This window comes from Macrosteles quadrilineatus, unplaced genomic scaffold (genome assembly GCF_028750875.1).
Source record: "Macrosteles quadrilineatus isolate MER2022 unplaced genomic scaffold, UCM_ALF_1.0 Scaffold_5__1_contigs__length_97177068, whole genome shotgun sequence".
NCBI classification, from domain to species: domain Eukaryota; kingdom Metazoa; phylum Arthropoda; class Insecta; order Hemiptera; family Cicadellidae; genus Macrosteles; species Macrosteles quadrilineatus.
In genome coordinates, this window is record NW_026542598.1 from 1,971,923 (window position 1) to 1,983,443 (window position 11,521).

At 35.6% G+C, this 11,521-nt stretch overlaps 1 protein-coding gene across 1 annotated transcript; it reads right to left on the minus strand.

Moving 5' to 3' along the window:
• Window positions 1-535: 535 nt before the first annotated feature.
• LOC128994433 (heat shock protein 83) lies at window positions 536-9,269 on the minus strand. Its single transcript, XM_054419000.1, has 4 exons — window positions 9,132-9,269; window positions 4,774-4,920; window positions 3,787-3,905; window positions 536-2,659 (listed from the first exon to the last, which is right to left on the minus strand). Exons 2-4 carry the CDS (start codon window positions 4,918-4,920, stop codon window positions 754-756), a joined length of 2,172 nt encoding a protein of 723 aa, XP_054274975.1. The 5' UTR covers window positions 9,132-9,269; the 3' UTR covers window positions 536-753.
• Between the last annotated feature and the right edge of the window lie 2,252 nt (window positions 9,270-11,521).

Here is an 11,521-nt window from a genome sequence, read left to right on the forward strand (position 1 = left end):
GTTAAAGTAAATAGCCTGCAAATCTGCGCCATTAAGAACAAGACGAAAAAATTGACAACTCTTGTACAAAAATTGAACTTTTTAAAGCATAATTTGATTACATCTGTTAAGAGATTTATTTAAATAGATTCACCAAAAGCAAACCTGGGTATTGTTTTTCTTTTTCTAGTGAAACCCACTTAAGGGCAAACACGCAATGGAAAAAGTGCATTACAGAAATTTTCAATCTCAAAACTGAAACCAAAACTTTAAGATGCCTTTTGATGTTCAGAATACAATTTACTGGCTTAATTTCCGTTAATTGTGTTATGTTTGCTCTATTGCTACCAGTTTGTGTGGAAACAGTGTTAAAATAATTTTAGATGGTTTTGAGTATTGAGATTTTGTTTTGACACATCACTACAGTAATATATGAAGACTCAAATTGAATAAACAATTAAGTAAACTGACCTGTGGTTAAACCAATCATCATATTATTAATTATTGCTGTAACCAAAATGTTGACCAAGGCAAACCTCAATGATAAGTCGTTGGATACAAACAAATGAACATTTATTTTCATTCTAAAATTAACAGTATAGTACAAAAACAGGAACAATTCTTGTGGTTCATTTATAAGATGAACACGAGTTTAAGGAAATGCATTAATCAAAATAAATACAAAATGTTTCCTTACTCTAATATCACTGTACAATGTGTACAAATTGAAAATAACAGTCTTTATCAAAACAATAAGCCTACTCAATTATAGACTTAGTCAACTTCCTCCATTCTAGAAGCATCTTCAGCATCTCCCTCGAGAGGAGGCATCTCAGCGTCGACCTTCTCCTCCTCTGCAGGTAGGGGTTCGTCCTCGTCAATGCCCAGACCTAGCTTGATCATCCTGTGGATCCTGGAAGCGTGTACACCAGGGTCCTCCAGAGCAAAGCCAGAAGACAACAGGGAGGTCTCAAACAGCAGCATGACCAAGTCCTTCACAGCCTTGTCGTTCTTGTCAGCATCGGCCTTTTGTCGCAGTGTGTTCATGATGGAGTGGTCAGGGTTGATCTCCAGATGTTTCTTGGCGGCCATGTAGCCCATGGTAGAGGTGTCTCTGAGAGCCTGTGCCTTCATGATCCTCTCCATGTTTGCTGTCCAGCCGTACTGCGAGGTGACAATGCAGCAGGGAGATTCTACCAGTCTGTTACTGACCACAACCTTCTCTACCTTCTTATCCAGAATGTCCTTCATTACTTTGCACAAGTTCTCATACTTTGCCTTGTCCTCTTCCCTCTTCTTCTTCTCCTCTTCGTCCTCGGGAAGCTCCAGACCCTCCTTGGTCACGGACACCAGCTGCTTTCCATCATACTCCTTCATCTGTTGAACCACATATTCATCGATGGGCTCTGTCATGTAGATCACTTCAAAGCCGCGCTTCTTGACACGCTCCACGAAGGAAGAGTTGGCAACCTGGTCCTTGTTCTCACCAGTGATGTAATAGATGTGCTTCTGGTTCTCCTTCATACGGCCAACATAGTCCTTCAGGGAGCAAGCCTCTTCACCGGAAGCTGATGTGTGGTAACGGAGCAAATCTGCGAGTTTCTTGCGGTTCTGACTGTCCTCATGGATTCCCAATTTCAAGTTCTTGCTGAACTGCTCATAGAACTTCTTATAGTTCTCCTTGTCCTCAGCGAGTTCATCAAAAAGTTCCAGGCACTTCTTAACCAGATTCTTCCTGATGACTTTGAGGATCTTGTTCTGCTGGAGCATTTCTCGAGAGATGTTCAGAGGAAGATCTTCACTATCCACAACACCCTTGATGAAGTTAAGGTACTCTGGAATCAAGTCTTCACAGTTGTCCATGATGAAAACCCTTCTGACATATAGCTTGATGTTATTCTTCCTCTTCTTGTTTTCAAAAAGATCAAAGGGTGCACGACGGGGAATGAATAGGAGTGCTCTGAATTCCAACTGACCTTCTACTGAGAAATGCTTGACAGCAAGATGATCTTCCCAATCGTTGGTAAGAGATTTGTAGAATTCGCCATACTCCTCTTGGCTGATATCGTCAGGGTTACGGGTCCAGATGGGTTTGGTCTTGTTCAACTCCTCATCTTCAGTGTACTTCTCCTTCACGGTTTTCTTCTTTTTCTTTGACTTCTCCTTGTCTTCATCTTCGTCTTCACCGACATCCTCAATCTTAGGCTTCTTGTCTTCCTCCTCCTTATCACCCTCTCCCTCTTTCTTCTCATCCTCAGCTTCTTCATCACTGAGCTCCTTGTCACGCTCCTTCTCTACAACAAGCTTGATGGGATAGCCAATGAATTGTGAATGTTTCTTGACAATCTCCTTGATCTTCCTCTCCTCCAAGAACTCAGCCTGATCTTCCTTGATGTAGAGGACGATCTTGGTTCCTCTACCCAGGGGCTCACCGGGGTCGTTGCGGACAGTAAAGGATCCTCCAGCAGAAGACTCCCACAGGTACTGCTCATCGTCGTTGTGTTTGGACGAGACTGTCACCTTGTCAGCGACCAGGTAGGCAGAGTAGAAACCCACACCAAACTGACCAATCATGGAGATGTCAGCACCAGCCTGGAGGGCTTCCATGAAGGCCTTGGTTCCGGACTTGGCAATGGTTCCAAGGTTGTTGACTAGATCTGCCTTGGTCATACCAATACCTCTGTAACATGAAACGGCAATTGTTAAAAATACTGTTTATTTAATTCCAAAATTATTTCTTAAATGACTGACAATGGTCAGTTAATTAAAATTCTATTTTTATTCTCAATCCTTATATTGAACTGATGAACTGAGGTCTAGAATATCATACTACCCTCATATAGCTACTTCAGGCCTAGTTATCTGAATTGCAAGTGCTTAAAAACATATAATGGATTTAGTTTCTTAAAAGTTTCAAGGTGATGCCATATTAAGGATTTAAGCTTACTTAGTTGAAATAGCTTACTAACACAACAGAGCCGCAGCAAGACACAGTACGGTATCGTTGAATTAAGTTAGGTAAAAAACAATTAATTCCTTATAGCAACTCAGTAAACAAACTGGCCAGAATGATTTTTTGTCATAGGTTTTTAAAGTACGGTAGAAATTGATCTTAATTTGGAGTAAAACAAATTTAGCAACCAAGCCTACTGAGAGTTGACAAAAATCTTAAATGAAAAAACCCTTCACCTGCAAACTAAGCGAATTACCTTCAAACTGTAAGATAAATTTTTTATTTAAAATTACATTAATTTTAATGTTTGCTTTTAAGTTTCTGCAAAATAATTGTAAGGAGTTCTTGGGCAGTTTTTACTAAGTTTTTACTAAATAAAAAGAAAGATTGCCATAACTGAAAAGTCTCCAGCCTAGATATGAATATTATGCCCTATGTTTATTGAAGTTTAAGCCTTTAACAGAAGTATTCAACACAATGGGAATCGAAGAAATTCCATTTTGTTAAAAATAACGAGAATTTAATTTGTTACAATCACTACGGTTCATATAAATTGCATAAATTATAGTGTTATTTAAAAAAAAACATATTTCAAAATTTAAGTGGCAGCTCAACAAGTAGGCTATCTCGTAATTACATAGGCCTAGTGGGTTGTAAATAAATAACAAGATGCCGAACACAATATTTATCTAAAAAGAATCAATATTCTGGGCAAGGTTTACTGCATTATGGCAACTTTGGACTTGGTTAATGCTAAAAAGACATGACATCATAGTTTAACTAAAAGTTTAAGAAACCTATGACAGTCAAACTTTTTAAAATATTTTTTAGTAAACCAAATGGGGAATACTTACGTGTCAATGATGGTCAGAGTCCTGTCATTCTTGTTGGGAATGATCTTGATGTAAAGTTCCTTGCCAGATTCAATCTTGGATGGGTCAGTGAGGGACTCGTAACGGATCTTGTCCAAGGCCTACAACAAACAGATGTACCAAGATTAAGCAAATAAATAGATTAGCACCTAAGAAGTCTTTACTCGCCTTTCTTGCAGAGGCTGGCCTAAGGGTTAAGCCCTTATTAGTAGCAACAGCATAATTTAGGGACAGAAGATAGTGTAGTATATCAGAGAAGTGCGAGTTCACAAAACAATCGTTCTTACTGTTCTTATCGTTCTTATGCCAGCTCACCCCTTGCTTTGCTGGATACATTCCACGCACAGGTACATATCCTATGTGGACAGGAAAGGCAACATCTCAAAGGCCTTGCCTGTGATAAAATTGTACAACAAATTCAGACCATTCATTTCAATAAAATAAGCACAAGTTAACATTTTACAAAGGAGAACAATTATTAATGTGAAACTAAATGTTGCATGTCATATTATTTCTTGCATGTTAAGTAAGTTAATTTAAAGTAAGGAATTAAATTACTTCAAAAACTGCTTCAACTTGTCTACAGTTATTACATAGGCCTAGGCAAACTGTTAAAAAATAAAAAAATCCAAATCAAATCAATGTGCATTGCTATATGTGAGATATTTCAATGGGTCTCTCCCAACTGAGTTACTATTTCAATACGGTAATCAATAACTATTACCAAGTTATTATGTGATTAGAGTTAGGCTCGGTTTCTTAACTCTCTGTAACATGGGCGAATAAATATATGGCCAAACAGAGTTTATGGTTCATTTGTAGCCTAGAGGTAAAGTAAGATGGAGTCTGACATCTCGTTTTTCCCAACCTCATGTCATTGGGCAGTGGAGAGCTTCACATAGGCTATCCAAAGCCAAACGTATTACGGTATTCAAACAATATAATTATGGTGCGTAATGTTCTACTTACATCAGAAGAGTTTGAGATCAATTCTCGGAGGAAGATCTCTTTGTTGGAGTAGAAGGTGTTGATGATCAGGGACATCAACTGGGCAATCTCTGCCTGGAAGGCAAAGGTCTCGACCTCCTCTTCCTTCATGTCGACGTCTTCCGGCATCTGTAAAACAAGGAAAATTAAAATCTGCTACTCAGATTAACTTTGAGTTCAATAAAAACCGAACTAGGGAGGAATGTTCAATAAAAACTGGGGAGTCAAACGGCACTGGGGCCTATCTGACGGTTTTGACAGTTTATAATCCCCACAACAAAGAATAAAACAGAACTCGCTTCGTTCGTTTCCCAAGTATAACTAAAGGCCAGTTTAAGTTACATTTATTTGAGCACAAATAAGTTAAGAGTACAGCTCACATTCCCCCTCGAATAAGTGTCAAACACAAATTTACTTGCATGCTAGTGGTAAAATGTGAACCCGAATGACATTTTGTGGTTAGAGTTTCGTTCCAACATGTCGGGAACTGCTCGCACGCTCACATAACCGGCCAACGATATCTTTGAGAAGCCCAGTTTGTGGTGCAGCCCTATTTATGTAAAATTTGGTTTTTTTGATATTTTCACATATCACTGAAACACCTTGAATAATTTCACTCATACTAAAAAAACCCCGCCACAGCAAACCTGCAGACTAAGTGAATTTCCATTTGCTTGATTGGATTTACACTAAAATGTCTCCTTAAAAATATCACATTTATTCCCCATTTGCTCTACAAAATGGTTTGGAAAGAAATTGCTAAATTTTAAGTTTTAAGGGTAAAAATGGGAAAAACCAATCTTACCCCATAAAACCCCCCATAAACCCCTGTTCCCAAGTCCGATCATGCTGGTTCGCGAACTCGTTTGAATAAACGTAGGTTTACACGTTTGTACCAAATTTCATCAAAATCAGATGATTTTTGCTCAAATTATCACGCTAACAGACAAATATATAAATAAATATATGAATTTTTGAACGAATGGTGTTTTTGGTCTCTAGGGACCTCAAAACGAAAAAGAAAATCGGTCCTGGGTCCAGGTCTTACCATGAGTACTACGGTAATAGCTTATTCCCTATAGCCTAGGGGAAATTCGCTAAAAAACACAATCCTATAACTTATCTCCATTGGTAGCTCTTGAATAAGTTCACTTTACTAAAACATGAACATAAAGTGGGGAATGGCCAATTTTGGCGATTTTGTAGACTTATTTGAAAATTCTTAAAAATTCAACCGTAGAAACCTAGCCAACCTCATATTCATTTTGTTCGGAAAGAACAGGAGAATCTATTAATAGCAATATAATAATGATTTTGATAGTGTAGGCTATTTTTTCACCAAGGTGAAAAAAAAAAAAATATGAATTTTTTTTGAAATTTCAAAAGCAGCCTCAGTAATAAATTTTCTAAAGATTTTTTACAGGAAATTCATTACCTATATACATTTTGTAGACAATCAAATTCCCTTTTGGGACGAAATGTATCATCCCAAATGTTAAGTTATATCTTTTTATTATGAAGTTAAGCAATCATAACCCAACCTAACCAACCAAACTTGCTGATGGTGGAGAAAATCGCATGAAGGTTTACTAATCGAATCGATAGTTTCAATGGATCTTAGCGTAGCCCAGTAAAGAAACTGTACCCAATTTTGTTTGTGATCGGACCAAGTAACTTAGGTTAGTCCTATAAGTTTGATATAGGCTAACTTGCAACTAAGTTACCAAGGCCTAAAGCTGGGTTTTCCTAGGCGCGGAGTCGGCAAGCGGAGAGAGGAACGCGGAGAGCGGAATTGAAATTAACATGGCATTCCGCTCCGCTTTTAGGAAAACAGTAACATTAAATTGCTTAAGACGAGTGGAGTCCGCCCTCCGCGTTCCTCTCTCCGCTCGCCGACTCCGCACCTAGGAAAACCCGGCTTTACACCTACGCTTATTAATCCTCCAAGTGTCAGTTTTGGTCTTAATGTTCGCCCATTTATTGCGCAATCGCAGGGTTTTATTAAAGTGAATCTTAGAAACTTAAAAACAATGTAACTTAAAGTATACTGTTTTATATATCATTTTGTTTGGAAAATTAAGTTATGGGCTTCAATGTAACATATAAAACATTACCAAAAAAAATTTTCAACAATTTTTGTGGGGTTAACATATTAAAAAATTATAAAATAAATAAAAAAAAATTAAGTATATTTGCGCTCAATAAATTGTTATAATTTATAGGTCTACAAATATTTTAAAATAGCCACTTTGTTCAGAATTTTATGAGGATTCAAAAAATATAATAAAATAAGTTAATGAAGTAGATTTGCAAATAAATAAGTTATGGGCAAAAAACAGATTTCGGTAAGTACATAGCGTTTAGCTAAGAATGCATAGCCTAACCATAGCTAGGAATCTGGCTGATAATTTACATCAATATCACTACCTACTTCTTCAGGATCATCAACCAGTCCTTCAAAATCACTAAAATCTTCTTATGATGCACCACATATATCACTACTTTAGATTTTTAACACTAAAACAATGATAAAGGTAATAAAACACATCAGTCATCGGTGCAAGGTTAACAAAGCTGTTTACAAATACGCACGTCAGCTGTCTGCTACAATTATGATCGGCTCGAGAAAAAAAAGCGCTTAGAGACAGACCTCGGGAGAAAGCTTAGAATCTGCCAAATAAAACGATACCTAACTCGATCCAATTCAATCCGATTTTGTCAGTCATAGAGCCTTCGCCGTAAACAGTGTTTGTGAGTCGAAAAATCGACACAAAACACTAGGCCTACACATAGTGATGTAAAATACCCGGGTGTTTAAAACTCGGGGTAAATACCCTGGGTATTTACCCGGGTAAGTACCCAAAATCCATAAATACCCGGGTATTTTGGGTATTTATGAAATCTATTGAAATTCATTTATATTTATCCTTTAATATGTTATTGTTATCATTACATGATTAATTAGGATAGTCTATAACACCTTTTACAGTAACTTGAAGCTTTGCTAGTAGTCTTCCTTTTATTTAATAATTTAGCACTTCTTTTAATAATAGGTACATAAAGTTTCTACATAAGCATGGGGTTTCGTGTCTTAAATCGAGTATATTTAACTTACTAAAAAATAGTATATTAAAAAAAGGCTGTGGCTATTTCAATTTTTATCATGTTATAAATTTATAACCAATTAAATAACATAAACAAAATTATTTTGATTTATAAATATCCAGGAATTGTTGAAAGATTTATTGTGCTTTAGATTCAAATGTTTTGTATGACAAGTTTATGAAATTAGTTTTTATTTATTTTGATACCATTGATACCAACAAAAGATCTAGAACAAAAATATTATTAAATCCTGCCATCCTACAGATTGAATTTTAATTATTTTCTTTGTTTACACATAGGCCGCTACTAGGTTAAATTTTCCTGTCTTTCTAAATAATAATTATTACTTTACAAATTATTTTTCTTCACTTTCAATAAAATAAATTCATCTATCTAGCATAGAAATTAAAAAATCATAAGTAGTCAGGACCAGTGCAACCATGGGACCAGGGTATTTATGCTGATTATGCTTTATGCTCAAACCTGGGTATTTATGGCGGTTATATGGAGAAGTAAAATGCTAGTAGTTACCATAGGAAATTTTGTTCAACACATTTTATTATCATTTTACTAACCTTACAGGGTAATAATTGTAAAAAAATCTCAATCTTCTCTAACTTTAATAAAAATTATAAATACCCAGTTTTTGGGTATTTACCCAGGCCTGGGGTAAATACCCAGGTAAATACCCAATTTATATTTACCTACCCACTGGGTATTTACCCGGCCCACATCACTACCTACACAAATCTTTTGTTAGAATTTTTGGCATTTATAATTTTATGTTAGGAAGAGAATTGAACCTTCATTTGATTTTTTTCATTATCAGCAAGTTTGGTTGGTTAGGTTAGGTTATGACAGCAACTGCCGGACGCCTAGGCGTCCGGGCGTATCCTCTGCGTAATAAGTTTAGATTATAGGCCTATACAAAAATTGATTATTAATCAGTATTTTCAATACGATAGTTTCAATCAATATTAGCATAGCCCAGTTAAGAAACTGTCCTCGACTAGAGAAGTTCCAGACGAAAACCAAAAACTGCATAAGAGAATAAGTTAGGATAAGTTTAACGCCCGCTAGACTAACATAGCCTAGGCTAGGCCTAGCCCCTGCCTAGGAAACACTTTAGCCTAAAACCAAATAACGTACAAAAAGTATCCTGTTGAAGGATGCAATATTTTATCTTTTAACAAGAAGTTTGAGTTAAGAATAAAATCATTGATAATGTTACTTACTTTGTAAAATGTAATAATTCACAGACGAAAAAGGCGTAGAATTCACAGCAAAATCACTCACGGACGACTCGCAATAATGCGCTTCGAACTTCAGCTGACTGAACGAGAAAAGCCGGCACGGTTGTATTTATAAGCTTGGCAACCTCTCGAACCCACGTGTAGGCAACTTCCGCTGTAAGCACCGCCTTCCTTCTCGAACCTTCTAGAATGTTCTATCAGTTGAGGTTTTAAATGGTTTAATTTAATCAAACGTGTACGATATCATCTTATTCAATCCTGAAAAAAACACTTGTAAATTTGTTTTAGTTTTAAACTCTTGTTTGAATCCTTTGTATTCATATTTTACGAAAACCTATAAGTACTCATTCGACTAGCAATGTAGTAGCAGAAGTTCTCGAATGTTCTGGAACATTCTAGAACATTCTATCAAGTGTTTACTTTACAAAAATTATTGATTCGTCGTAATTGCATAGTAATATGTATGCAATCTTTTAAAAATGCCACGTTTCATGCTCGTATATTTTATTTCAAAGTGACATTATCCTAACTAAGTGAAAATCAATTTATAAACTTCAGCTAACTTGAGCATTTCCGCCTTTTTCCCGGCACATTCAAACGCGGATCAATGTACTTGCACATCATTCTGTGGTGGACTGTAAAATAAATCTTATTTCTTGCAGAAAGAATCTCATAGCTTATATAGGTTGAATATATCTTAGTGCAGTAATGCAACTAGCTGTAGCCCAAGTTTGTTTCAGTAATAAATGGCTAATTGCAGTGGTTATAATAACGCTCATAAGTATAATTATCTCTCTGTCATATTATTTCGGCGCATAGCAGTATTAATTGGTATAATAAGTATAGCATATTATGTTCGAAGCGTTGTACAATTTAAAGTTACTGAGAAAATTACCAAACACTATATTTGATTCCCATTTAATTCTTATAGAGAAAAAAACTGTTTTTTGTTTGTTTAAGGATGTATGTTAATTAAATTTGATCAATTTTAATGCTCTAATTTTAACATTTGGTGAACTCACTTTTTAAATTCCCCGTAGCAGCAAAAACTAAATAGGTAGGGCCTATCTTAAAATGTTATTTAAATGGGGAAAAAATCAGTCCAATCAGACAAATAGCGATTCTGCAAGTTTGCTGTGGTGGGGGTATTTTTCATCTTACTAGTTACCTGCTGTATTTATTATGGGTTTCTGTTATAATATTCGTGGTTTTAGTCTGTTGGGCATGACCATCAACATGTCCCCTGTGTGGTATTTGTATGACACGTTTAATCTATAATATTAGCTGAAAAATAGCTAATTAAAAAAAATATATAATTCTAAAATTCTAATCTAATTCTTCATCTAATCCCTTCATAAGTCCTACAGCAAACTGATGTACTCCTCGTTTCTTTTATCCCAAGGCTCCTGTATTATTCATATAAATTTTGTAATCATACATTTTACAGCCCTGTATTACACTTTTTAGTTAAAATTCCATGTAACAAACAGGTTGAGATTAACACACAATGTATCAAATCCAATCAAATTGGCTTAGTAATTTATTTTATTGTTGAAGGTAATGCTATTTATTCATGTTTTAGGAGAATATTTTTGATGATTAGAATCAATTAATTTGCTTCCCATGAATTTGAGTACCAATTCGAGCCTAAGAAGATACTGTATTTCCCTTTTGATTTGAAGTTCTGTTTGAATCACAAAACTTCAAAAAGTATGCTAAAAATAAAACCTTAACTTTTAGAATTTCTGTTGTTTTTTTCTCAAGGTACCAAAGGACAAGTTTCTAATCAGTAGTTTACAATACAACTAAACATACTATAGTTCTGTTTGCCCGTAAATACTCAAGTTTAGGTAGGGGTAGTAATATGACACGCTCTCAAAATGCTAGGTCTATCGTATAAATACACCTCAATTGTCTTCAGCTGATCTATTATTATCTAGGAAGAGTGGAGAAGAGTCCCTAGCAGAGTACCCGTCCTTCGTACGGGCTTGGCAAAATGATTATTTAATTGCAGTTATACCATAGATAAAAGGAGTAGACTACTAACATTGACTTTATATCTACTAAGGAGTAGTCTACTACTTTTAATATATGGTTATACTCGTTCTCTGCGTTTGTAAATGGGGGAGGACACGGTTTGAGAAAATTTGGTTCTTTGTATTTAAGGTATGCTAACACATCTACCTTAGCCATAATGTTCTACCACTGCACCTAAGCAATAGAAAACAAGTAAATTATCAAACATCGCACAATCTCTCAATTATTCATTAAATTAAAAACATTACATTTTAAACAATCCTACTTTGACAGTTCTCATTGTGTATCACAGCTTTTTGTTGCTGCTATATATTACTGTATACTGTACTTTAAAG

What these genes read in the sequence shown, in the direction of transcription:
- LOC128994433 (XM_054419000.1), bottom strand. Translation starts at nt 4,920, where the DNA reads ATGCCGGAAGACGTCGACATGAAGGAAGAGGAGGTCGAGACCTTTGCC. An exon ending in TGATCTCAAACTCTTCTGAT is followed by an intron (nt 3,906 to 4,773) that starts GTAAGTAGAACA and finishes TGTTTGTTGTAG; the next exon opens with GCCTTGGACAAGATCCGTTA. An exon ending in ACTCTGACCATCATTGACAC is followed by an intron (nt 2,660 to 3,786) that starts GTAAGTATTCCC and finishes TTCATGTTACAG; the next exon opens with AGGTATTGGTATGACCAAGG.